Source organism: Schizosaccharomyces cryophilus, assembly GCF_000004155.1.
Source record: "Schizosaccharomyces cryophilus OY26 unplaced genomic scaffold supercont4.8, whole genome shotgun sequence".
NCBI lineage: Eukaryota > Fungi > Ascomycota > Schizosaccharomycetes > Schizosaccharomycetales > Schizosaccharomycetaceae > Schizosaccharomyces > Schizosaccharomyces cryophilus.
Window position 1 is genome coordinate 511,695 of NW_013185631.1, and position 26,758 is coordinate 538,452.

The window sequence follows — 26,758 nt, forward strand, 5'->3', positions numbered from 1 at the left end:
GGATTTAGGTATTTTAATTGACTGAAATATTGACACTACTGAATGTGTAGAGTACTTGCGTGTGAACACAGGTTTCAATCTTCATTTTCTAGTGAGTACTTTATACAAAAAAGCTCCTAATTATTTTTTGGATATCCCGAATCCCAAAGCTATATTCATAAAGCTCAAGTTAAACTATCAAAATTATTATACTTCTGTGCCAAGATGTTTAATCAGGTACAATAGCTAACATACTTTTCATAATACAAAAAAATTTTACTTCATCTTAAGCAGATGACAATTTAGTACGACGTTCACGGACAGCAGTAGCCAAATTGTCAAAAACAGCGACGGTTTGTTCCCAACTAATACAGGCATCAGTGACACTAACGCCATACTTTAGGTTAGCAGGGCCATCCTCAGGGATAGACTGCTTGCCCTCATTGAGATGGGATTCAATCATAATACCACTAATGGCGGTTTGACCAGAAGCAACCTGCTCAGCTATGCAAGCGGCAACCTTGGGTTGGTTGTTATGATCCTTGCAAGAGTTGCCGTGAGAGCAATCAATCATAATGCTTGGGTGAAGTTTAGCCTTTTCAAGATCAGCCTTAGCTTGATTAACAGAGGCAGCGTCGAAGTTGGTTCCCTTTTTACCACCTCTTAAGATAATGTGGGTATCAGGGTTGCCATCGGTAGTGACGATGGCCACAACACCTTGCTTGGTAACAGACAAGAAGTGGTGAGGATTGCTAGAGGAATTGATAGCATCAATAGCAATGCCAATATTACCATCAGTAGCGTTTTTGAAACCAATAGGGAATGACAATCCAGAGGCAAGCTCACGGTGTAATTGAGATTCAGTGGTACGAGCACCAATAGCACCCCAGCAAACCAAATCTGCCAAGTATTGGGGGCTAATGGTATCAAGCATCTCAGAAGCGATACCAACACCTTGCTGCAAGAGCTCCAAATATGTACCACGAGAAACGCGGATACCCTTGTTGATGTTATAAGAGCCGTCCAAATCAGGATCATTAATCAAACCCTTCCAACCGACGGTAGTACGTGGCTTTTCAAGGTAAGCACGCATAATTATGTGCAAATCCTTCTTGTGCTTCGCAGCTTCCTTTTGCAACCTGCCAGCATATTCCTTAGCGGCAGCAGGATCATGAATAGAGCAAGGTCCGACAATAACAAGAATACGATTATCACGTCCAGAAATAATATCTGAGGCTTGACGGCGCTGATCAGAAACGAAGTCAAGCAAATCATCAGAAGCTGCTAATTCAGCTTGAATCAAAGCAGGAGAAATAACGGGATCATAACCACGAATACGACTGTCTTCATTCGCCTTTCTGGTAACTACACTGGAGGCAGGGAAAAGGGGGATATGCTTATCCATTTTATTTACAGGGTTTGTGATTTGCAGAGGACAGCTCTCAAAAGCTACTCAACCTGCAATTATCATCGAAAATTTTTACATCTTTACCAAATCAATTTCGTTCATTAATCAAGATAACAAACTGTTACAACATAACGTAAAAGCACATTGTATATCGCAACGCAACTTCAGAAACCAACTTAACTGATGTATGAGAAAGGGTTTCAGGATTTAATACTCACAGCTTAAATATCACTCAATTTTTTAAATTCAAAGAGAATCTTTACTGATTTGCTTGTTTGAAAGAATAATGTTTAATTAGAGGAGTATAATACATAGCAAGTATTGTAGAAGTGCTGATACTTACTCTTGCTGGGAAGTAGCAGCGTTACTTCATGTTATTTTATGTAAACAATGAATGCTTGGGTTAAAAAAACCGTATATAGAAAAATTGCTTAAGTTATTATTACATTTCTACTTCAGTATCCTTTTTTTGACAGCTAATTACTCAATCCTCGAAAAGGTTGATCGTTATGCTTTCACTTTCATTGTTTTAGGTACAACCTATGGGAATGAACGATTACCATTCTGCTAAACTTAAACAGTTTATATTACTTTCTGTAAAAAGATAAAATCAACTTATTTCTTCGAATGGAAGAATCATGTTGCTATTCTTCTTATGTCCGATTATAATCAAGGATATACAAACATATTTACCAACCATAGAGGTTGATTTAGCCCAAAGCATATAAAAAACAATGAGTATTAGTACTTTTCTAGTAAAAATTATGTTGAGAGATTAATATTATACTTTGATAATTCAACGATACAAGTTCAAAGCGAAATTAGTAAATACATTGACTCGTTCACGGGTCATTTTCAATGCAATTCGCAACATTTCATTCGTCACGTCATGTCCATTATCAAAGGAATTAACAAGAGATTCCCATGATTCTCTATCCATATACCAGATAATAGAATCCAACTGGGCCGTCACTGTGGCATTATAGCATGTTTGACTGAAAAACGGTAATTCACCCACAAGACAGAGACAGGTAATGTTTTCAGCCAAAACTTCTCTATCCATTTGATACGTAGCTTTCACCATACCTGTCTCTACGAGGACAAAACGATTAGGAGGATCACCTTTCTTCCAAAGGACATCTCCTTTTTTTAGCAAGCTTTTCTTAAAATATGGGCAAATGGATAACCAGAAATCATCTCTCTTTGAGGTAACTTCACCAAATACTTGCATAAGGAGCGGGAATGGTTGTTGATACTTAGCATATTGTTCGTATCCGTATATCTCTTTCGACTCATCTTTCACGGTAGACGCTGCAACTTCACGTAACAAGTCATGACGCGGTGAGGGAGAGAAAGTTTTAGCCAAGTTCAATTGAACCCCACTTCTAGTAGGAACAGCAAGTGTGCCTTGGATACCCAAAAGTCTATTTCGACATACATCATATTCGTCTAATAACAAGTTTTCACAATATTCCAAGGCCGAATTAATGTCTTCAAAAACTTGACAATCGCAAATATCGTTTTCGGAAAAACAAATCTGACTAAGTTTTTTAAATGATGACCGAGTGTCATCCAATCCGCACACAAACATTGGGACGTTTGCAGTAGCCAGGACACGACGAATCCTCAAAAATGCTTGAACAACACTAAAATCTGCTCCAGAAACCAAGCTAAAATCGATAATTAAAAAACGCAACGGATTGCTTGTAGTCTGTAGCTCCTCGATAAGACCGGAAATTTGCTTTTCTACACCGTTAATTGTACCGAAGAAAAGAAAACCGGATAATTTGCAAATTTGAATTTGCTTGCCAATTTCGTTCAGAAATCTCTGTTGACTTAAAGGACGTCGTACTGTCGAACGCAGCATGTTGCAGGAATAAATCCCCCGCAAAGCGGACCGTCTAGAAGCTTGGAAGACAAAGAACACACATGCAAGGATAATGCCAAGTAAGATGCCAAAAACAAAATCAACCATACCCATGGAAGCTACAATAGCCACGATCGTGAGATACTCTATCTTTGTGGTAGTGCCAACTGGATCCCACAAGGATTCCTTTAACAATTCCATACCCAATAAGAAAATCAGACAGCCAACAGTCCATACTGGAATATACGAAATAATTCCTGGTCCCATTACTAGTAAACCGGCAGTCGCAACAGCAAGCATAACTCCGGATAGACGATTGTTACCACCAGATCGTATGAACATTAAAGAATTTGTATAAGTCATGTAATTTTGAATACTTCCTATACAGCCAGAAAGTGAATTGCTTATACCATGACCGATCAATTCTTTGTCTGTATCTATTCTGTCCATGCCAGTGGAAATAGCCAAAGCTGGAACGTTGATGGGAACGTGAAGGATGCCGAAAAAAGTTAAGGCTAGCATTTCTGGAACGGTTGCCAAAATAGCACCCCAATTTGTATCTCGAAAGCTAAATAACTCATAATAATGGTACCATGGCACGTTGCTTTGAGTACTAGAAAAGACCCAACCTGTTTCCCGCAGGAATTCCAAGCTTAAGCCTGGTATTGCCCACACCAGAAAGTAGAAGAGGATAGGAGCAAAAATAAAAAAAGAAGGAATTAGAAACGGATGGCTCCAGCGAGATTGGGCAATTTCAAGCATAAAAGCCATGAAAAGGGGCGTCATCCAACGGGCGAAAGGTAAAGGTTCAAATAATGTAAGAAGGCACTCCCAACTGGAAAGATTGTTATCTTCAATTCTAGAGGAAACGATTACGGCAGTGTTAACAAGAAAGTAGCCAACACCACCTATGCAGCCCAAAAGAATATGGCGAGGAAAAAATTCAATGAGTTTGCCGAGACGCAAGAATCCGAGCAATACGAATACAATGCCTGTAACGATACTGGAAAGGCAATAAGCAAGGAGGGTTGTGGCAACGACTGATTTTGGATTATCCTCGCCAACATGATTAAGAACAGTAAAGGCAATTTGGTGGAAGAAAGGGATAACCTCAATCATTTCGGAGCCCACGGAGCCACTGAAAGCGGAACCACCGAACGAAAAGACTAACTGGGAGACGATACAACTAACGTAGAAGATGGCAAGGCCATCAACACCTAAATTTTTAAAAATGGGATTAGAGATGGGAAAGAGAATTAAACCATATGATAATGCGTCTAATATGTTAAGGAGTAAACCAATAGTGACAGAAGGGATGTTGTATAAGATTAAGGAAGGGCCCTTACCATCAAAAAAATAATCATATGCTCTATGGAACGAAGGACGAAAGCTAGTTTTCTTGTGATGAACGGGAGATGGTCCATTGGGCAGAGGAGGGCTTTCCAAGCCATATGCTGAAGAAAGTCGGTTCTCGGAGGAAAGAAGTAAAGGATGGCTTTCATCTTGTTCCCAAGGAATTAAGAGGTCAGTGTTGGAAGGGCGCGTAAGCACGGAGCGAGGATGTGAATATGAAGAAACAGAGTACTGATCTTGCCAATAAGTAGACGGATCATCCGTCATATCTGGAGAGGGTGAAGGGGGAACATGCGCGCCATCAACATCGACGGAGGCGAGTCTAGCGGACAAGAGATGAATATCATTAGAATCTCGGAAACTTTGGCTGATGAGATTGGGATCCGTACTGGTTTCGAAATTCGGAAAGACACTGCTACGTTTCTGATTAAGGCTATTAATTGGCGTAGCACGAGACCTTTCTGATTTGGATGGAGGCATGATGACGGGAACTCAAAGGAGAATATTTGGAAAAATTAGGAAGCAAAAGAATTAAAAAAATTGTCCAATGAAGATTGTAACAAATATATATATATATGTTTTTTAATAGTCATACAAGCAGTGACAAAAAAAAAAGAAGAAAGACATAAAAAACGAAAATTTAAATGAGCTAACAAATAGTAAGAACTTTTTTTTTGGGTCGTTCTTTTAGACACTGTTCAAGTCAATAAGGCAAATCCACAAATGAAGAAACCGATAATTCAAACAGTATATATAAAAGCACAAGGAAATGTGAAACGTGAAACACTTATTAATGACAGGAGAAGGAAAACTAAGCTGTCAATTGCTAAATCGACAAGTGGAATAATATGGATTATAAAACTAGTCCTGAAAATCCATTAAAATAAGAGAAAGATATGCTAAGTACAGGCAAATTGAGAGATCAAGTGTTTAAAGTGTAGAGAACAAAGAAATCTATAGCGTAACAAAGAAATGGCAAAATCCGAAACTGAAGCTTGTCTACAAGTAAAAAGAAAATGGTTGGTTTTGGTAAGGAAAAAGAAGTTAAAAGATAAAGATGAAAGACCCGAGATGAAAACCTCTTTTCATATCGACTATCTGATAGGATCTAGGAGATATCGAAATGAAAGATGCTTTGACCAGCTTTTGGTAATACGTATACAATAAAGTAACTGAACGTAGTTTTGTATCTTGTAAATAAATAAACAGAACAAAATATGAATTCAATTAAAATAAAGAAGATTCTAAGAAATTGTTTGAAAGAAAGAAAATTCAGAAAATGCAGAAAATGGGATTTATTCAAGTTTCTATATTTCACAAAAGCTCAGAGGCTTGCTATTCTAAACGGAAATCATGGTTTCACGAGTAGTTGAATTGAAAAGCAAAAAAAAAAAAATAATAACAATAAAAATAAAAATTTAATACAATAAGTATAATCTATAAATTAACAAAAAAGACGAATTTAATCAAATATGAAGAACTCATTGCTCAGTGAAACAAAAGCCATAGTCATAAAAGTAAAGTGAAAGAGGGAGGCAAAGTAATAGGAAAGAAAAAGGAATCAGGGCTCATCGGAGTCCTGTAAAGAAACGTATAGACTTGTTGTCAAGGCCTTATCCGTAAAAACTAACTGCTGGCTTGGAGATATCAAATCAACAATGGGTTTGGATAGATTGTTTGAGGTTGCCTGTTGTAAGGGAATTGGTGAAGAGAAATATAGGGGGAACCCACTAGTGGACGAGACAGAGGGGCTAGTAAGTTGATACGTTGTCTTATAGTGATTGATGAGGGTAGACAAGAGAGGAGGACGGGCTTTCGAGTACGTATAGCTTTCCGTGAGAACACCGCAGACAGAACAATCGCTGCGTTTTTCCAAGTTAAAGGTAAATGTATAAGTACCATCTTCACCAACAAACATCATATAATTGTCAAGCGAAGGATTGCAATCAGTAAGAATTTTGAGCACTTCGTTGCAGCAAGCAGCGGCAATGATAGCGTTTGTAGAAGCGACAGCGGGAATGATACGTTTGACGATACCCAAAACAAAAAAGCGATCAATTTCACTAGCGTTAATATTAAAAGCAGCAGCACGAGCTCGTGCATGGTCTACGATCCAGTCAACATGCCAAGGGATATCAGGGTCAAAAGCGGGTGCTAGACTGACAGACGCTTCTTCTCTCAAGGAGCCTTCATCCTGAATTGATATTTCTTCAGATGATTTGGTGTTTTCCGACTTGCTCACAGCAGCACGCGGCCATTCGAGAAGAAAGGCCCATTCGACGCAGTGTTCGGGTAAACGAGGAGTATTGGCAATTGTACAAATTGGATAGGAAGTCTTAGGAGTCAACATATCGAGAGAGCATTCGTAACAGCTAGTGATTGAAGGCAGAATGACACGAGCTTGACCCTTGAGACCTTCGGAGCCTCCATCGATCAAGGGCAAAAAATCACCGCCCTTTGAAATAGATACAAGGGTAGAATTAATCCACCGGCGGGCTTCAACAGAGTCGAGTCCACAGACAACCAATTGGAATTGCTTGTAATACTCAAGGGGCTTGTCTTGGATTCTGCAGTGGAATGCTGTCACAGTGGTTGAAGGGATACGTCGCATAATAGCCTTGGCAGCTACAGAAGCCTTTGGGTTCCCAACGTCATTTTCCGTAAAGAGGAATTGGCGATTCAGGTTGGTCACGTCGATGGTGTCCATGTCGATGACATGCAAATCTCTAAACCCACTGAGCGCTAGGTTTTTGAGGATTTCGCAGCCGAGTCCACCAGCCCCGACAACGAGGATTTTAGAAGAAAATACGCCGTTCAAGTCGAGGTGAGGATCCACGTCGGGCGCAAAGGGGCCACGTCGACGAAGCATTTGCGACCATTGACTATGTCGGAGCTCGTCGATTTGAGAAGCAGAAGTAGAAGTAGCAAGAGAGACCATGATTGGCAATCTTTTGAGAACAAAGTTCTTTTCGTGATGAATGAATCGGCTGGTACTGTTCGTTACGCACAGAGGTTCTAGTCCAGAATAAATATGGAGAAATAATGTCAGATTCAGCAAACGATGAGCTTGTAGCAAGAACAGACAAGCATCTGAGAAACAAGTTACCTATTAATTAAAAAATTTAAATGAAATCAGGATTCAAAGCTGGATTCTCATTTGGGGTTTCGAAGCACGAAAAAATTCCATGGAGGGAATTACGTCCAACATGAAGGAAAGCATCATGGTTCTTTTGATTTTATGTTTGACACTCATAATCTAATCTTCTTGATGTATCTTATAAACATAAAAAGGAAGGGTGTCCGAGTGGTTATGGAGCTAGTTTAAGGCACTAGTGCGAAAGCTCGTGGGTTCGAGTCCCACCCCTTTCATCAAGATATATTTTTTCCATTCAAAACGGTTTTATTCATTTTTTTCGTTTTGATTCTTCTTTATTTGTATGTTGATTTATCCACCAAGCTGAGCATACGAAACAAACCGACAATAGCAAGAGATTGCTGTACAAGTTACGAAAGTCGACAAATTCAATATATTTCAAAAAGAGAAAGAAATTCAGTAGCAATGAAATCACTTTGAATTCAACTAGAACCAAAAAAAAAAAAAGTGCCCGGAATGTCGTTTTGCAAGATTGGTGGTTTTTTTTTTGTTTTCTTTTTTTTAACAAACGAATGACTTCACTTCAACAAGTTCTCGCTAATAAGGTTGGCTACGTACTTAAATGATGTAACAATTCTTCCTAATATCTTCTTTGTTAAGGAAATGTTGATTTTGGCTGTTGATTTATTTTCTCGTCCTTTTATTGTCTCCATTTATTTTTCAAATTTCTTTTTGTTTTTGTGTTTTTTTTTGTTGAATTTATTTACTTGTTCCTTTGTTTATTCTTGCTTTTTATTTGCAAATTTTTATCTTCGCTTTTTCTCTTAATTTTAAACTCAGATGATGTCGTCTATTTCATCGAGGAAAAATCTTGACGATGAAATCATCAGCTCAAGTGATAAAATGTATTTATTGGCCTAACAGTAGTCACAAAAATTTGATCAGGCAAACACTTTCGATGGTTTGTTTATTTCAATATATTTGTCCCCATTGGCATATCCCTTATTCGTTCCCAATAAATTGAGCATGTGGCTGGAGTCCTCTATATATAAATATACTCACGTAGCCTGACATGTTTTACTATTGTCTTTCCCAGCCTTCACCTTCTTGCAAATAATAGATTTGCATACTTTATTCTTTAGTTTTCTGAATAGTGTGTGTATTTATTTATTTATTTTATTATTTATTTTTTCATTCTTCTTTAGGTAAATCTTGCTTTTCCTTTTCCCTTCTTTTCTCCTCTCTCTGTCTCTGTCTCTCTCTTCTTTTTCCTTACAAGAGGAACAAAATCGTTTGTCCCTTGCTACAGTGATAATTCCTTTTTCTATCCTGAATCTTCTCATCACTCAATAGTCAAAGTAAGGAGACTGAATTTCATGAGTTTTGTTCTTTGAAAGTATCACTGGAATATTTCTTTTTTTATTTGATTTACGACATTCATTTCGTATAGTTGTGTTGCTTTTCTTTTTCCAATAAAAGGGGGGTTTTTTCCAAATAATTAAATTACCTTTTTGCTTGTTTCATCGATTCTTTTTTGAAAATGGCAAATTCGTCGTCGTCATCGTCGTCGTCGTCGACTTCGGCGTTCGTCTCCAGTTTGATTTTCAATTTGGTAATATTCGCTATTATGATGAGTATCTTCATTCTCTTGCGTCCTCGTGAAAAACGTGTTTACCAAGCTCGATGCGAAGTCAAAACTCAGCCTGAAGAAGAAATCCCAGAACCTGCTGGTGGTGGTCCTTTTTCCTGGGTTCTCGCTTGCTTCAAATATTCTGAAACTTCGTTGATTCGATACGCTGGTATTGATGCTTACTTCTTTTTACGTTATCTATTCACCTTTACTTTCCTTTGCTTCTTGGGTTGCATCCTCGTGCTACCCATCTTGCTCCCCGTCAATGCTACAAATGGAAACGGTAAAAGCGGATTCGATATTATCTCCTTTTCCAATGTGAAAAATCACAACCGCTTTTATGCACATGTATTTCTCAGTTGGATCTTCTTTGGTTCCGTACTCTTTGTCATCTACCGTGAACTACATTACTATGTTGTCTTTCGTCATGCTGTCCAGGCTTCTCCCCTCTATGACCAAAGCAAGTCTTCTCACCACATGGTCATCAGCGAGCTTCCCAAATATGCTCTTGAAAACAAAGATGTCGTGCGTAAACATTTCCCAAACGCCTCTCGTATTGAGTACGTGCATAATATCAAGAAGCTTCAGAAAAGAGTTGAAAAACGTAGCAATTTGGGCGATACATACGAAGCCACTCTGAATGGACTCATCAACAAGTCCGTCAAAAAGAGAAATAAATTAATCAAGAAACAAAAGGAACTACCCACAGAACTTGAACTCACTTCTTACGTGAAAAAACGTCCTACACACCGCCTCACTTTTCTTATCGGAAAAAAGGTTGATTCTATTGATTACTGCCGTGATGAAATTGCAAAGTTGAACGAGCAAATCGACGAACTTCAAACCAAGGTGGAAGAACAGAAGAAGGTGGGCTCCGTTATCCTTGAATTCCCATCTCAAGCTCAACTTCAAATGGCTTACCAAGCCTTTCTATACTCTTCCCAATTCCGTCGTTGGCGCATGGGTCGTGTTCTTTTGAACGTTAATCCTGATGAGATCATCTGGTCGAATTTGACTATGTCTACACCGGAGCGATATGCCCGTAGATTCGCCGCCAATTCCGTCCTAACAGCCATGATTATATTCTGGTCCATTCCTGTAGCTGTCGTTGGTTGTATTTCTAACATCAACTTCTTAACTAGTAAGGTGCACTTCTTGCGGTTTATCGACAATATGCCCTCCAAATTGATGGGTATTATCACTGGTATTTTGCCTACTGTTGCATATGCTGTTCTGATGTCTCTTGTGCCTCCGTTCATTAAATATATGGGCAAAGTTGGTGGTGGACTTACCATCCATGAAATTGAAAGATACTGCCAAACTTGGTTCTATGGTTTCCATGTAGTTCAAGGTTTCTTAGTTCTTACCGTGACGTCTGCAGCAAGTTCTGCTGTGGTATCTGTAATCGAGAAACCTCAAAATGCCATGTCTCTTTTGGCCTCTAATTTACCAAGAGCATCCAACTATTATATCTCACAATTTTTATTACAAGGATTAGCATTCCCTGGTGGTGCACTTGCTCAAATTGTGGTTTTGGCTTTATCAAAGGTACTGGGACGCATTTTGGATAATACACCGCGCAAAAAGTGGACCCGCTGGATTAGTCTATCACAACCTAGCTGGGGCGTATTGTATCCCACCTATTCCTTGTTGGTAGTAATCATGTTGTGTTATTCCATCATCGCACCGATCATTATGGGATTTGCCTTGGTTGGATTGTCTTTAATTTACGTTGCTTACTTGTACAACTTGATTTATGTATTTGGACACAGCGCTAATGCCAAAGGCAGAAATTATCCAATGGCTTTGTATCAAATGTTTGTGGGTCTTTACCTTGCTGAAATTTGTTTAGTTGGATTGTACGTCTTAGGTAAGAACTGGGGCTGCACAGTTTTGCAAGCTCTGTTTTTGGGAGCTACAGTGGCATGTCACTTGTACTTCAAGCACAAATTTTTGCCATTGATAGATATAGTACCCGTGAGTGCGATTGAGTCCGCCAATGAGCATCCCGAAGTAAAATATCCCAACGATTTGGGTGCCTCTGAGGCAAAGGCGATGGCAAGAATGTATCCATCGAATGTCGAAGATGCGGTTCCCTTGAGCGAAGGTAATGAAAGCGAAGCTTGGCAGGTATCGTCAGCGATGGATGAACCCGAGAAGAAGGAGAACGACAAGTCAGCGGAAGTTATGGGTGAGCAAACTGATCAAATTCAAACGAAGGAGTCAACAACAAAGACATCTGGATTCAATGAGGTAGCTTCGATACATCAAGAATCCAACTTTGCTGGAAGTTATCTTTCTTCTGCGTTCCGTAAAAATACCATTATGCCTGCATTTGATCGCGTCTTGCAAATATTGCCCAGGTTCTATGGCATCGGACCTACTAATCAGCAACCTTTGCAGTTTATTGATCCAGCATTACAATCGACTCCTCCATCGATATGGATTCCACGCGACCCTATGGGTTTGTCTAAGCTAGCCATTGAAGATGCGAAAGGCAAGGTGGATGTGTTTGATGACAATACCGGGTATAATGAAAAGGGCCAATTGGAAAACACGGGACCTCCTCCCAAATATGAAGATGCTGTTTCTGCATAATCGCAATTCTAATAACCATTGCTATAATTTTAAGGATGATTATAATAATAGCTATAATAATAAAGCAACTAATATGATGGATAAGTAATACATCCACCGGTTAGATAGGTAGGGATATCTAGGTTTTATCAATATGGAAGGTGAACAAAGTTGTCTGTTTGCTTTTAAAAAGCATCTTGTTGTCGTATTAATCTCAAGAAAAAAAAAAAAAAAAAAAAATCTTGAGAAGAGATAGACTCAGTAGCAAAACCTTTGGATAAGGTTTGTTATCCCTCTACACAGTAGCAAGACAATCTACTTTCCGTCATTAGACGTCTAGTGTATGTAGTGCAAAAAAACAGAAGCAAGATTCATGATGGTTAAGAACGTACAGATAAGATTTTGACGATTCAGAACGAATACACTAGAAAAACATGTGCTGCTTTATATGAACAAAGTCGAACGACAAAATATCAAGCGGTGGTGTGCACCCGAAACAATATCCCTTTCCCCTGTACGGAAAGGAATCAATGGCAAGGGGAAATAAAAGGAAAGAAAGAAAGAAAAAAGAACAAAGAGAGTAGACGAAAAGGTTTCATTTTTCTACTAATAACACTTTCTTCTATAAGAATAAGTGATCAAACTCTGTAACCTATACTTTCTACATACATATGCAATTCAACACTATATAATGTACTGTTTCTTTGCTCTTTGTATAATTATGCATATATTTGTTTCTAATGTGAATAATAATAATCACAAATAAGAATAATCTTGACAAAAAGGACCGAATACAAGGAGTTGGTTTATCACAATGCTTATTTGCCTCCTTTTATCAAATATCAAAGCCTCCTTCCCCTTCTTTTACCCCTCCGTCTCCTCCAACTCTCCTCTCTGTTCCTCATCTTGTTAATAACTGCGTCATCATTTACGCTCTTTTTCTTAATATGAACTTAAATGTTCTTTCGCGTAAATGATAAAGCAGGAAATAACCTACCGACAAGGTATCAAAATTGGCTGGTGAACTAAGGGATCTCGATTTTCATCAAAAAGCGACTATCTTTACAAACGATCCCTCATTACTACAAGGGCCGGATCTACATCCGATGTTCCCCTCAATAGCTGAGATCATTCATTTGATTTCTTTGTTCCCCTAATTCCAATGAAATGCTCGGGTTCCTGTTCCCTATGGAGAAGTGCAATTTCTTTGTTCCATCGAGCAATAATAAAAAGAGACGATGTATCTTACCCTCGGTTTGCGCCTGTTGGATTAATTTTTGCTTTTGCATTTGTTTCTTATTATTTTTTTTTTAATATCCCCTTGTTTCGTTAGTTGACAAAAAAGTATTGGAAATTAAATTCACTTTGTCATTGTTGCTTTCATTTGATTTTCTATTTTTGTTGTTTTATACTGTTTTTAAAAAGTCAAAGTAAAGAATAGAAATTGGTTTTTAACAAGATTGACTCATTGTTTCATCTTTTCCATTCCATTTGGACGTTTTCTGCGCTTACATATTTACTAGGACAAAGGATAATATTGTTTTTATCAAATTTTTGTCTTTTCCTGCTTTCTGTTTGGATTTTTCCTTCTTTTGTCTTGTGTGCTTGACTTGACAATCGTCAACTTTTGTTCCTTTTTGTTCTCTTTTTGTTAGAAGCACGTATCCTTTCGCATACTACTTTTCTCAGGTCTCTGCTCATCAATTCTTTCTTTTTGGGGATCTTTATCTACAATATTTGGATTTTGTCTTTTGTACCTACTCGTTGCAAGTAGTTAGGTATTACTTTCTTGTCGTCTTTTTTTTTTTCTTGGCTGTTTTTTGCAAGCGTTTCTATATCTATAAGCTCTCATTTCTTTTCTTTATTTTGTATTTCCCTTCCTTTAAATGTTTTTGGAAATAGTTCTAAATCACCCTTCTTTTACTTTTCAAGAGCCCATCACCGGTAAAATTTGTTTTGAAACGAATACGGCATCCTCCCCTCGTTCCTTTCAAATAACTCTCCGTGTTAAGGGTTATGCTGTCTATCATCACGGTTTTCTCTCCTCTCCTTCGTCTCACAAACACCCTACAGTTGCTAGTTCTCCGTCTGATAACGACGAAACTACGGAGATCTTCTCCCATTCCGTTCCCGTCTCCATCCCTGCTGGTCCTTCAGCCAAGTCTCATGCCGTCGACTTTCAATTTCTCTTTCCTTCAAAGTCCGCGGGCTCCCTTCCATGCTCAAAATCTAATGACTCGATGGTGAATATCCGCTACATGCTAAAAGCTACTATCCAAAAACGATATGCTTTTCTTAGTTCCTCTCAAAGTTGTAAGGCTGAAGTCGTTATGGCCCCTGCCAATTCTGCCCCCTCCACTGCACCTAACTTGGATAACTCATCTTTCTCCTTCCGGCCTACTCCTTTGACTCCTGCATCTCCTTCTTCTCCTTCTTCTCTTCCCACCCTAGGTAATGGCTCTTCCACCTTTCGTCGACCTTCTTATAACCCTCAGCTCCCTTTTGCTCATCTCGCAGCAAACCATGCCTCCCAGTATTCTACTTCCTCTACTTCTTCTTCTTCTTCTACCTCTACTCCTCTTCCACTCTCAACTACCGCTCCTCCTTCGTCCACTGCTGCCCAGCCGCCTTTCCTTTCTATCGCCCCTACAGCTCCCATGACATCTTTTTTCAACGAGCGATATGCTACTTCTGTGCCCTCTCCAAGTAGTCCTCCTGCTCACTATCCTCCCTATTACTACCATCCCCAAAATCCTTCTTCCCTCGTTTCGAATCCTTCTATTTCTCCTACTCTAGACCTTGCTGCCCACTCTACCTACTCCTCATCTCGTCCTTCTGCGTTTCCTCCTGCTACTCCTCCTCCTCATGTCGGCGCCTCTGTTCCTTATCCCTACGAGTCTCCTCCTTCTGCGACACCAACCGCTTCTTCTTTTTATTCATATTCTAATACCCCTCCTATGTTGAACAAAACTGCTCAACGTTCTTACACTTGTCCCAACACCAGCTATCCTGTTAGACATCTTGCTTATCCTAACGCTCCTCCAACCTTTTTTTCTAACTCCATGTCTTCTTCTTCTAAAGACCTTCCGCCTGTATCTCCCTCCTTGCCTCAATCTCAAATGTACTCAGCTGTTTCTCCGTCTGATCCCGTCCCTATTGCAGGTCAGCCCAATGCATTTACTACTCTTGCTCCTGGCGAAAAGCTAAGCATCCAATTAGAAGAAGACGAGCTGGTCGGTGATGCTTCGGAACATTCTCTTCTACCGGATCAAGATCCCATGCCCGATAATTCCGAGGCTGTATTCCCTCCTCGAAAGAACTCTACTATTTTCGAGATGGATGAGCATTTTGTACAGGACCATACTTCTTCTCCATCTTCTGCGGGCTCTCAAAGAACGTCTGTTCATTCTTTGTCCCCAGAAGTCTGTCTTGCTTCTGATTGTACTGTTAGTCCTTCTCCTACTTTATCCAAAAAGGGAGGAATTGACTTCTCTTCCGCTGAGGATACACGGGAGCTAAACATGGATTACGCCAAAGAATTTGATGTTCTTATAAACCAGGTTTTGCAATCACTGTAGTTATGGTCGGGCGAGCTAAGTTATTATCTCTATAAGAATAATCCTGATATCTTTAATATTTCCTGCATCTTTTATTTTTTTTGCGTGGACGGAGAATCTACTTCTTTCAAATTGTTCAATGATTTAGAAGGCCACATTTCACTACTGTCTATTACATATACAAACTTATAACTCTTACTATTGTCTATCGAAAGGAATTCTTTAATTATTCATAATCTTTAATCCTTAATTTTGATGCTCAGCATATAAATACTTTAATAATAACATGAAATGTCGTTTCTACTTATGGTTTATGCAATTAGTAATTTCTGCAACATGTTCGTACAGTCTTTTCCGACTGCCAGCTAGTACCGTAACATATTTCTTTTTTGAGATGCAAGACAGAAACACTTTACTTAACGATGTACTTTGTTGATTTCAGCTAGCGTAATGGTAAATAAGCTGGTAAATAAAAGAACTTGCTCATTTTTTCTCAGGCAGTGTACAGTTTCTTACTCGACATAATTAACAAAAATTTCATTTTTTTAAATAAAAATAAGCGTTTAAATAGTAAAACGTACTATTAATGAGGGACACTAGGGGAATATATAGATATTGTATAATGGTTATGAATTCTATTTCCTTTAAACAATCCAGACTATCAAGTCTCAAGTTTAGATCGCTATTCTCAACATGCTAAATGGTAAAAAGCTTCTGCACCCTTTTTAAGAGTGTTCTTTTAGGGATTAGAATACCTTTGCATTTGATGGAGAACCCTTTGTAAATAAACAAACACTATCAGTTGTTTATAAAAATATTATATAAACATCATACTAAATCTACAAGTTCAGGGTTGAATAAAAATCCAACTGTTACAACTCGTTATATTGGATAAACGAAAAGTCTTTTCATCACCTAAACCAATGTAAACACCAAAAGACTGACTTCTCCAAGACACGACCTTCGCCATCTCCTTCGTTTTCCCCTTTTTTATTAAGTGATCAACTCATGAACGGCAATGAGAACAATCAGAATAACCGCTATGACTATCATCAGATGACAGAAGGGGAACATGGTGCAGCCTCCAGTTTTGGCTCGTCAAACAATGCCAATTCTTCCCAGTCACAACTTGCAAGCAGTGAACAAGCTTTACTTGCTATATTAGGAGGGGGTTTGCAACAGATGAACACAAATAATGCAAATCCAAATGGGTTGCAGCGAAATGTTTACCGACCGGATGGCAGCTTGAATGTTCCTTCCGCGAACATGTTGAATACTTCATGGTCTGGCTATAACCCAAACTTTGTTCAAGGAAGGTATGATACCCCATTTCAACCTTACTTGATGTCCCAGCATCCATCCCATTCTTTTGCTCAACCGATGATGGGGTCCACTCCATCTACGCCTTCCCAACATTCAAACCTTTCTTCTATGGGGCTACCTCCTCAAATATCATCAACTCTTCCTTCTCACAAACAAAATCACTTAACTCAGTTGCTGGAACAACACCCTGCTGCTTCTACCCAATTCTCCAATGCATTCTCCCAACGCTCTGCAGTTCCAGAAGATAGCGCTTCAATTCCTTTGCACCCAAACCAATCGTTTGCTAGTACCTCTACTTCGTTTCCTAATCTTCCGTACTCCTTAGACCCTTCACAAGTATCTACTCAGCAGCTTTTATCAACTTATAGAGAACAAGTTCCATCTACCGTCCGCCCTTACTCCTTTCGAACTGCTGATTCATTTCTTCCTTCACAGATCCTTTCTACCGCCGATTTGTCTAAACACGTTGACATGGATTCTGCCACGATGCCATCCGTATCTGTTAATAGCAATATTTCGCCAGCTGCTTCCTCTTTTCCAGTCATCCCATCAGCTCCTACTACTTCGCCAATGGCTTCCGCTACCTTTTTTGAACCTGCCGAATTTACGACTCCTCATGATCAAACGTCTACAGTAGAACACCCCAGGTCTCTGCTAGAGTGGTCTAGTCAAATGTCGTCTCACACGACCCCAATAGCTGGTGCTAGCGTCCCTGTCAGCTCTCTAAAATCTTTCTATAGATTGGCTCATGAAGCTGCAAAATTATGTAACTTAGATCCAGCTGCCTTGGAACCATTTGAAAAACAAATGCTATCTGACAGACTACAGGATTCCCTAGTCTTGTTCCATTACTTACAGATTCGAAATTCAATATGTTGGTTATGGCGCAGAAATCCCACCCTTCCTATTTCTAAGGTTGAGGCCCAAGGTGTTTGTGCTGATAGATGTTTATTTCCCTTGGCTATATTAGCTTATGAATTTCTTGTAAGATATGGATACATTAATTACGGGTGTTTGTCTTTTGAGTCCATTGTTACTCCGAACATTCAAAACACGTCTCCCTCACCCCAGGAAAAACAAAAAACTATTATTGTTGTAGGTGCGGGACTTACGGGTCTTGCTTGCGCTAGGCATTTAACATCGCTCTTTACTCAATTTTCTTCTTCATTTTCTTCCAAAGGGGAAGCTATCCCAAAAATAATTTTGCTGGAAAGCAAGCAAAGAACTGGTGGCCGAATTTATAGCCGCGTCATTCCTTCTATGAATGCGTCCTTTACAGACCAAGATGTTATGCAAGATTTACCTAATGTTTCAGAAGCAATAGACTTTGGCTTTCAGTTTTTAACTTCTGGAGCAGATAACGTGCTCTTTACCCTTATAGAACAGCAACTTGGTTTACAAACGCTTCCTCTGGAAGGGGTTGATCTTTTACGAAATGATCAAGACAATAAAATGTTTGATATTAGTGATTCAAGGCGGCTTGGGACTTTGTGGACAAGACTTTTGCAACTTGCTTCGTTACTGACAAACGAATCTAACGATACGCCCGTCAATAACCCATTTTTCCAAAACTTTCAATCCTTCCTTGACGAGATTTGCCCGAACCATGAACATGGTCCATTTGTTACTGAAAATACGCCACACTTACCTTTCAAGCAAATCCTCGTTTTTTTGATCCAGAAAATAAATTCTTATTTAAAGTTGTCATCAGAAGAAAAAAGGTTTTTGACATGGTGTATGATCTCAAATGATGCAGATGACATATTGCATGCTTCCAAAAGTTCTCCTGATTGGAACTTTGATTTAGGAAACTTGACACCTAGGGTGGTGAAAAATGGACTTTCTCAGCTAAGCTGGGCCTTGCAGTCCTATCCGTATCCATTAAATATACAGTACGGTAAAAGTGTCTGTGAGATTAAGAATGATATCTCTAAATGCTATGTACACTGTACCGACTCAAGTGTTTATGAGGCTGATCATGTGGTTATGACCTGTTCTCCGTATCATCTTACTTCAGATATCAAAATTCAGCCGACTCTTCCATCTCAAATACTTGATAATCTGAAAAGTACTCAATATGCTCCTGGAAGAAAGGTATGTCGAATTCAAAGTCTTATAATGAATTGCTTACTAATATTTATAGTTAATTTTGAGGTATACTAAAGTTTTTTGGAAAAAAGATATAAGGTCATTTGGAGTGTTACCTTTAATCGATAACATTGAAGATAGTTTGAGCTTTCCTGCTACTGAAAGCTCCATCCCCGTCTCAAGGATATGGAATATGTTTCCCGTAACAGAACAACCTATCCTTGTAGCTGATGTACTGGAAACTGCCGTTGGCCATAGTAATGAAGGTTCAACACTAATACAAACTTTAAACTCGTGGTTGATGAACCACTTTGCTGATCAAACTAACGATTCTGCGGAACTTCTCGATTGCTGGGAAGTAAACTGGTCTAATGATAATTCTATGGATGGATTGTTTGTTCAAAAAAGCAATTTTTCTGACTCCAGTATATTACAGAAAGGTGGTTCCTTTAGTTTGGGATGCCTTCATTTTGTTGGAGATTATACGCAGCCTGCTACATCCGGTTCTTCGCTGTCGAAATCGTATCTGGCTGGCATTTCTGTATGTACAGGAATAATTAATGATTTGGCACAGCTTGGATTAGCACTACCTGTAATGGGAGAAACTGCTCGTAATGAGCTTGAAGAATATATGCTACGAACAACTACAAAGCAGTATGATACAGATACGGAAGTTCAGCGACATCTTTCCTACCGCGCGAGATACCGCCTTAAACGACAAGAACGATTGGATGAGCATAAGGAAGAAAGCGAGCTTCTGATTACCGAGTTATTAGGTTATTTACCCGAACCTCCAATTAAACCAAGTGCGAATCCATTTCTGTTATATCAAAAGATGCAATGGCATGTGTGCAGAGCACTTGCTGACGATGAAAAGAAAAAGCTTACAGGGGATAGTGAAGCTAGAGCTACCATAAACGAAATCCGTGCGAAATTAGGGAAATCGTGGCGGCAACTGGATGATTTGGGTAAAAAGCCTTGGGTTGAGGAGATTGCAGCTCGTCGAGAAGCTTATGCAGGAAAAAATATCCGTTATCAACAGTTAGCCAAGGAGTATGAGTTGCGTGCTGAGCAAATTCGAAACGATCATTCTGCGAAAGCTCGTGATGAGCCTATTCCAGAAGATGAAACTCGGCTTTACATATTGGCTCAAAGAGAAGAAGCCGAACAGAAAAATATCGTTGATGAAGGTGATGGCTCTCAAAGTGCCGAGGGTAGCGATGAAGAATACCGTGATGACGGTGGTTCTTCAGATTCTGGTGGTAATGCTCATGATTAATGTTTACTTTCTTACATGAGTTTCATTGATACCCTTCAATCGCATTCTGCCTATTTTTGGGTTTCTAAAAAAATAGAAGGAATTATATATATGTCGCATATATGTATTGAATATTTAATTTAGTTTAATGATATGTACTTTAGATAATGAATTAGAATTGCTTGACCGATTTGACAGGAGGCTACTAGTCGAATGTGAACTACAGTTGTATTTAGCTAATAGTAGTAAACAAAACAGCTATTTGGTAAACGCGATTGATGTCGAATAGATAATGGAATAAGTGAACTTGTATACTCTTATTTATAGCATGTAAGAAAAAATAGTCCCGCCGGGGATCGAACCCGGGACCTTCTGCGTGTGAAGCAGAAATCATACCACTAGAACACGGAACTCTTGTTACAATTCCGAGTTTTTCGGAACAATTTATATGGTTTAATGCTTGGGCTATAATTTGATCATCTTCCAAGCATTTCATTTAGTTACTTAGATCCCTGGACAGTACTAACGTCTATGAACAATTATAACAGCATTCAACTTAGCATACAAAGATAGTTATTTGTTGTTTTCTTTAACTCGAAATACGTAACTCCGCATTGCGAAGTTTCTGTCCTGACAGTGCAAAAAAACTTATTTTTATTTTGATGTTTAGGAGACATAGACGTAATACTAAGTATTTTGAGAAACAAACGAATTGACACACATCTTAGCAACTGGAAACCTTTAAAGCTTTTCATCAGCAGGCGAGCCCATTTCAGGATCGTCTTTGTACAATGGCAAAGGCTTCTGCAAATTTTCTGAATTTTCTGCTTTGTCATCTTTCAACGCTCTGCCATATCTGTTCAAACTGAAGGCGAGAAGACAAAAGTACATAACACCAAAAAGAGTTTTCGCGATTTCTTCTGTTGTATAAAAAAAGGGTACACTGCGTAAGTAAAATTTGACGTTCACAAGGATTGATAGTAAAAGAAGAGGAATGAAGATCTTGATTTTCATGTATTTAGAATCAAAAGCACGTCCTGTTTTTAGGTACTTTTGGTAAGCCAAAAATTTCCCGATTATTAGAAGTGTGGGAAGATAGCCATAACTAAAAAGCAACCATACCAATTGCAAAGGCTTTGCTTTAGGAGACTTGGTTAAAAATAGAAAAGGGAAAATCAAAGGTACTACAACAATGAAGAGCGATTGAACCCAACCTAGTAATACGACCAAGAAAACCAACTTTTTTGAACTACGTCGAAGATAACCCAACCCGAGTGAAAGAGCCAAAATTAATGAATTAAACAGAGAACGTTCGATTCCGTCACCAAACAAGTAAGAGAACATCGAAAATATTTCGCCAAGGTATTGACCTATAAGATCACAATATGTGAACAACATTTGTTTCATAGGATGGTTAACTAGAAATGCGGAATACCAAACCAACAAAAGGAATTGAGTAAAGGTAAAATTTCTAGTGTCACGAAGCCAGCGAACGAGCCAATACACACCTACGAAACTAGAAAACAATGACAAATAGAGGAATTTACGATGTACTGGTTTACACTGTTTGTAATCAACAGTTTTGTAACGGGCATTCATTATAGGTTGAGGTGCTTCTCCATTTCCAGTTGGTTCAATCTCTTGGTATCCAAAAAAGCAATATGTGCCCGCTTCGTTTGCCGTCATCGCCATCGCAGTCGAATTGAGGTCTCTATCTGAAGAAAGGGAGGAATAACAAAAATCTTCATTAGCCTTTGGAACGAGATCTTTTAAAAATTTATAATCCATAACACCATCTATAGCATGCTTATAAGTTTGAAATAAGTCTTGGCGAAAAATAGGACGGAAGTGAACCGTTCCGTTTGCGTTTCCCTTCAAAAACAATTCTACATAAGCTGGATCAGATTCATCATATGAAGGATTTAGGAGACCACAAAAAGCGAACCATTTAGGAGGAATAAAAGCCACGCCTCCTTCCCCTTCTGTTTTGACGGGTTTCTTTTTGTTGACATCATCTTTTCCATTTCCATAACTAGCACCTGTGGAATTATATGGCATAGAAGCAAGAGCCGTCCCTGCAAGCAGCAGAGCACTTAAACCAAAATGAAGCAACATGATGAACGATTAAATCGAGATAAACAGAAGAAATCTGTTCCAGTGGGATAAAATCACAAAAAAGACAAAACAAAAACCGAGAAATGAAGTGCTAAGTAGAAAAAGAATGTAATAATTGAAATAATGGAATAAAACAAATTAATTATTAATCATAAAAGAAAGGAGAAAAAAACCATGTGAATCCTTAGTTTTTTACGCGCTTGCCCTTTCCATTTTTTAAAAGCCCATGTAAAGGGTACCAGTGCTCATATATATATATCTCTCTATGGCCGCATAGTGATGATAACAAGGTGAGGGGAAGCGAACCTAACGAGAGTGAGTAACAGTGATAAGGAGAATGGCATAATAAACGATTTATTGATATGGTGAAACAAAAAAAGAAACAAACGGAAAACAAGAGGATGCTACAAAATGCCTTTACGTTCTCTAATTCTAATACATCAATAGACACTACGATGAATATGAACACGGGTCACAGTCGGACACTTCAGCAACAACATTGATTTTACGAGTCGTTAAAGATTATGGTACATGAACAAGCATTAGTTTATGGACATAATCTTAAAGAATCATCCCGTTGTATCATGTAAACAAACGATTGGAGATACAAAACAAAAACTGTGAGTTTGGAAGGGGAATATGAAACAGACTATGTTGATTGTATCAGAAAAGCTATACAGTCCGTGGGTCCACAGCCGACATGCTCAGATGGAAGATTCAACTGGTCAAGCTAAATATAATTGAGTTTTTTTCTTTTTTCTTTAGTTAACAAGATCCTTGGACGCTATTACTATTCTTCTACGTAGTACCAAGTCGTCCAATTGAAACATATAATCGTACAGTTGTACTTATTACTTCCACTCAATAAAGATTCTCATAACGTGTGAGATTTCTACCGTGACAAACCCGTTAAACACTTAATATTAAAATTATTAACTTAATATTATAAAACCATAGCCAAAAGTACAACATTCTGTAACCTTAAACCTGAACCTATTTCAAGGAACAAAAAAGCCATTCAAAACACAAGTCCGTTGTTTTAATATACATATTAGGATTCCGAAGTGAGTATTCCCTCCTACCGATATACTTTTAAGTCTGCAATACACCAGAGTTAACGGAAGGATTTGCAGCCGGTGTACGATTCGTAACCAATTCATTCACATTAAATGAGCGTAACCACGTGTCAATTTTTATCATATTATAATTTATATTAGACAGTTCTTGCACCATGCTATCATGTTTGGAACGAAGCTCAGAAAGTACATTCAGTGCGTATTGCCGTTGATCGACAGGGGAACCTTGTAATTCCGGGGGAAATTGTAACGGTGAGGGAGGTGCATTCGATAGCAAAGAACCGGAGACTTCATCGGTTTGTGAAGGAAATTCCTTCACCTTATCATTGATAACTTCAGTGTCCCTAGAATTAGAAAAGCCGGGCGGCTCTTCAGGATTCAACAGTGAAGCAATGCCTTCCGTAATTTTTGGTTTTGCTTGTTCACGACTGGGTAAATTAACCGACTCACCTACGGGGAGAATTGGGGGAAGATGCCATTTTTTATTCAAAAAACTGCTTTCCTGCTTCGTTGATTCTCTTCCGTTCAATTCGCCAGCAGGTAAAGGTAAGCCTGAAGGCTTATTTGAAGGATCAACATTAAGGGGAGGAAGTGGGGCAGAATAAACTGTTCGTGCATTTTGAGCAACTTCACCAGGTGTTCTACTGACAATATTATCGGCTGGGTCGACTGCACCATCAGCTTGAGTATCAGAAGGAACTCCCAAGGATTGAGCAGTTTCCTGTACTTTATTATAAGGATAATAATAATGGCTATTATCAGGCTCACCTGCAGCAAGTCTTGATAACGTCAATAAAGGAGAAGGATTAACGACGGGAGGTAGTATTCCACTGTACCCGTTAGGTGGATAAGCAGGATGGTTATAGGAGCCAGCAGGATTAAGTAGACCATTTGCAGGGGAACCGTAGTCAATGGGTCTATCAGATACTTTATGGATATTTTGGGATTTATCACCACTGGTAGGCTTGGACAATAAATTTTCTTTTGGCGGCGAGCTTTTGAGGTGCTTATGTTCATCGGATGTCTGTGGGGCAGCTTGTTTAGAAGACTGTGAAGTCACACCATGATTATTGTGCATGACAATACGTTTCCTCCGCTTAATAATAGCTTTCTTCATGGTTACAGGACGGTGTATGCCATGAATCTTGTAATAAAGGCCACATGCATTGCAAATCGGATTTCCCAGTTCATCTCTCCGCCAAAGGGGAGTATTGGTAGTACCGCAATTTTGACAACATGTAGCGCCTAACTCGCTAGCGGAAACCAGGGTTGGCCCTTCGGATTGTTCGCTTGCGCGGCGTTTGTTGCCTTCGAATTTTGAAGACGTTCCAGCGTCAGGAGATTTAAGTTTCTGTTCATCCTCACTATTAGAGGCTTCGGACTCCTTACTATTTATAGAGGAGTCAGGTTTAGGTGACATGCTAGAACGATCATGCTTATGGGTTTTTGAATTTATGCTTTTTAAGCGATTATTTAAGGAAGGACAGCCGGTGCAAGATGCACTTCCACCTGTTCCATCACAATAGCCGTCTCCGGAACAAGTTCCCTTTGTGCAAATTTGTTTAGCAATAGGAGATAAATCCTTTTGATGTTCTTCCGACTTTATAGGACGGGCCTGATTTCGGTGCTTTTGGTAAAGACCACAAGCATTGCAAAGCAAAGAATTATTGGGACCACGCCTCCATAGAGAGGTTGTGGTACTCTGGCAATTTGAACACATTTGCCCAAAAGAAGACTTCGCGGTCATTTTCTTTAGACCAAAAAAAAAAAATATTACGCAAACGTCAATAAATAGTTAAAAATTTTAATAAACAAAAACTGAAACGGGAAAGTAAGTCAAGAATCCCGATGTACACGATACAGTTTGACGAATAAATAGACTGTCAGAGAACAAACAAATGACAACCTAAGAGACAAAAATGAGATGAATGTAGAAAAAAAAAAAGTTAAGGAAAAGAGAACAGAATTTCTAGAGATAAGAACTGTGTTAATCGGAGAATTAAAAAACTTTGAATTGTTGTAAGCGATGATTCCTTTCAGTGAGAAAAATCACAACAACCATAAGACAAAAAACGCGACACGAGAGTGTTTGGTTTTATCTACTCAGCAAGGTAAAACAAGGAGAAGCAAGAAAATGAATCGGAAAGACAAAAGTAGTTCTTGCAATAGAAACAATGAAAACCAGATTAAGCACCTTTATTATTATTAGAAAAGGAAACCAACCAACCAAATCTACTCAAGGGTCGAAGATAAATAAAAAGAAACGGCTGAAAAAAAAAAATCAAATCAACAGGTTTTTATAGGAAAATAACACGAAAAGAAAGAATCTAATAAATAGGGAGTGTTCCTCTACTTGTGTTTCAAGCGTGAATTTATAGAAAAAAAATTGCCGCTATATGACAATGTCTTTCAAGACGCCGTTCCAATCAGCTACTGGAACCAAAAGTGCCGTAGCTTTTATAATCAACAGGAAAAGAGCACAAGGCCTTGACGTTCACTGATATCTTGGAATCCTGTTCGTTGCAACAACTAGACAGACTCGCCAAGGAAAATTCGCACGTCAATATCCTAGCTTCAACGGGAAACAGATGTTTCCAGAATAAAGAAAATTGTTCTTAAGTTAGCTTTTTTGAGGAAACTTGGTAAAAGAAGAGTTTTCAATGTTGCTGTTTGCAAATGGTAAAGCTTAGATAGAGAAAGGATGAAACTGATTAGGATGGCCAAGGAATACCGCGTAGATTCGTCCAATCAGCTAATCGATAATCTTAAGTAACACCCAGGTAACACTGACAAAATCTAAAGGAACAGAATGCTCGCTTGCTTCTTAAAAGATCATGAAGGGAACAAAAGGGCAAGATGTGAATGGTGGTGGTGATCCTCAATTAGAGGAATGAAGGGCAGGAATACAAAATTAAGTGTGCAATGAGAAAGCAATTTTTGTAGACAAGAAAAAAAGTTCCTAAAAGTGATAAATTTGGCGTCAAAATTCCAAAGAAAGACAAATTAGACAACAGTAGTAACGGCCGCAACAACGATAAACGGAGTGGGATGACTCTCGCTTCGTCTACAAAATATACTTGTCATAGGACAATGAAAGAGCAACGGGCGCGCTAGTTAAAAAAATGAAAAGCATTCAAAGGATTTGAAACGAAGCAAAGGGACGGTATAATACAGCACAGCACGTGAAAGAAAAACTTTGAAACGGTCAATGAAAGACTCATATGAAAAAAGAAATACTCCTTGGAAAGACACAAGGCTATATTCGGCAATGCTGATGCCTGATCGCTCGGTTATTTAGCCTCCCTTTGATTATCACGAGTCAAACCTTCCTGATTAAGCTTCTTTATGCGTTACTTATCAATCACTAAATCACCTAATCTTAACCAGTAGCAATACTGGCCGCACGATCACGAATTGAATCGATATCTTTGCA

At 38.8% G+C, this 26,758-nt stretch overlaps 8 protein-coding genes and 2 non-coding genes across 10 annotated transcripts; 4 read left to right on the plus strand and 6 right to left on the minus strand.

The window, feature by feature from the left end:
• Positions 1 to 208: 208 nt before the first annotated feature.
• Positions 209 to 1,384, minus strand: SPOG_01548 (phospho-2-dehydro-3-deoxyheptonate aldolase; the record flags this gene model as incomplete). The annotated part of the gene is made up of 2 exons (XM_013170236.1): positions 209 to 225; positions 289 to 1,384. The coding sequence occupies 2 exons, from the start codon at positions 1,382 to 1,384 to the stop codon at positions 209 to 211; spliced, it is 1,113 nt and encodes a 370-aa protein (XP_013025690.1).
• Positions 1,385 to 1,893: 509 nt separating this feature from the next.
• On the minus strand, positions 1,894 to 5,789 carry SPOG_01549 (sulfate transporter). The gene has a single exon (XM_013170237.1). The coding sequence runs from the start codon at positions 5,085 to 5,087 to the stop codon at positions 2,184 to 2,186; it is 2,904 nt and encodes a 967-aa protein (XP_013025691.1). The 5' UTR covers positions 5,088 to 5,789; the 3' UTR covers positions 1,894 to 2,183.
• Positions 5,790 to 6,029: 240 nt separating this feature from the next.
• SPOG_01550 (NEDD8 activating enzyme) lies at positions 6,030 to 7,872 on the minus strand. Its single transcript, XM_013170238.1, has one exon. It carries the CDS (start codon positions 7,543 to 7,545, stop codon positions 6,169 to 6,171), a length of 1,377 nt encoding a protein of 458 aa, XP_013025692.1. The 5' UTR covers positions 7,546 to 7,872; the 3' UTR covers positions 6,030 to 6,168.
• A 25-nt stretch (positions 7,873 to 7,897) lies between these two features.
• SPOG_16388 lies at positions 7,898 to 7,976 on the plus strand. Its single transcript has one exon. It is a non-coding gene; the product is annotated as a tRNA-Leu (tRNA).
• A 466-nt stretch (positions 7,977 to 8,442) lies between these two features.
• SPOG_01551 (DUF221 family protein) lies at positions 8,443 to 12,143 on the plus strand. The gene has a single exon (XM_013170239.1). The coding sequence runs from the start codon at positions 9,242 to 9,244 to the stop codon at positions 11,927 to 11,929; it is 2,688 nt and encodes an 895-aa protein (XP_013025693.1). The 5' UTR covers positions 8,443 to 9,241; the 3' UTR covers positions 11,930 to 12,143.
• Positions 12,144 to 13,794: 1,651 nt separating this feature from the next.
• Positions 13,795 to 15,486, plus strand: SPOG_01552 (meiotic suppressor protein Ste7; the record flags this gene model as incomplete). Its single annotated transcript, XM_013170240.1, has 2 exons — positions 13,795 to 14,218; positions 14,360 to 15,486. The coding sequence occupies 2 exons, from the start codon at positions 13,795 to 13,797 to the stop codon at positions 15,484 to 15,486; spliced, it is 1,551 nt and encodes a 516-aa protein (XP_013025694.1).
• A 917-nt stretch (positions 15,487 to 16,403) lies between these two features.
• SPOG_01553 (histone demethylase SWIRM2) lies at positions 16,404 to 20,354 on the plus strand. The gene is made up of 2 exons (XM_013170241.1): positions 16,404 to 18,882; positions 18,932 to 20,354. Exons 1-2 carry the CDS (start codon positions 16,474 to 16,476, stop codon positions 20,153 to 20,155), a joined length of 3,633 nt encoding a protein of 1,210 aa, XP_013025695.1. The 5' UTR covers positions 16,404 to 16,473; the 3' UTR covers positions 20,156 to 20,354.
• Positions 20,355 to 20,424: 70 nt separating this feature from the next.
• Positions 20,425 to 22,525, minus strand: SPOG_01554 (uncharacterized protein). Its single transcript, XM_013170242.1, has one exon. It carries the CDS (start codon positions 22,247 to 22,249, stop codon positions 20,876 to 20,878), a length of 1,374 nt encoding a protein of 457 aa, XP_013025696.1. The 5' UTR covers positions 22,250 to 22,525; the 3' UTR covers positions 20,425 to 20,875.
• SPOG_16389 lies at positions 20,476 to 20,547 on the minus strand. Its single transcript has one exon. It is a non-coding gene; the product is annotated as a tRNA-Val (tRNA).
• Positions 22,526 to 23,043: 518 nt separating the features above from the next.
• Positions 23,044 to 26,011, minus strand: SPOG_01555 (iron-sensing transcription factor Fep1). The gene has a single exon (XM_013170243.1). It carries the CDS (start codon positions 25,070 to 25,072, stop codon positions 23,342 to 23,344), a length of 1,731 nt encoding a protein of 576 aa, XP_013025697.1. The 5' UTR covers positions 25,073 to 26,011; the 3' UTR covers positions 23,044 to 23,341.
• Between the last annotated feature and the right edge of the window lie 747 nt (positions 26,012 to 26,758).

What these genes read in the sequence shown, in the direction of transcription:
- SPOG_01549 (XM_013170237.1), bottom strand. Translation starts at nt 5,087, where the DNA reads ATGCCTCCATCCAAATCAGAAAGGTCTCGTGCTACGCCAATTAATAGC.
- SPOG_01553 (XM_013170241.1), top strand. Translation starts at nt 16,474, where the DNA reads ATGAACGGCAATGAGAACAATCAGAATAACCGCTATGACTATCATCAG. An exon ending in AATATGCTCCTGGAAGAAAG is followed by an intron (nt 18,883 to 18,931) that starts GTATGTCGAATT and finishes TAATATTTATAG; the next exon opens with TTAATTTTGAGGTATACTAA.
- SPOG_01554 (XM_013170242.1), bottom strand. Translation starts at nt 22,249, where the DNA reads ATGTTGCTTCATTTTGGTTTAAGTGCTCTGCTGCTTGCAGGGACGGCT.
- SPOG_01555 (XM_013170243.1), bottom strand. Translation starts at nt 25,072, where the DNA reads ATGACCGCGAAGTCTTCTTTTGGGCAAATGTGTTCAAATTGCCAGAGT.
- SPOG_01551 (XM_013170239.1), top strand. Translation starts at nt 9,242, where the DNA reads ATGGCAAATTCGTCGTCGTCATCGTCGTCGTCGTCGACTTCGGCGTTC.
- SPOG_01550 (XM_013170238.1), bottom strand. Translation starts at nt 7,545, where the DNA reads ATGGTCTCTCTTGCTACTTCTACTTCTGCTTCTCAAATCGACGAGCTC.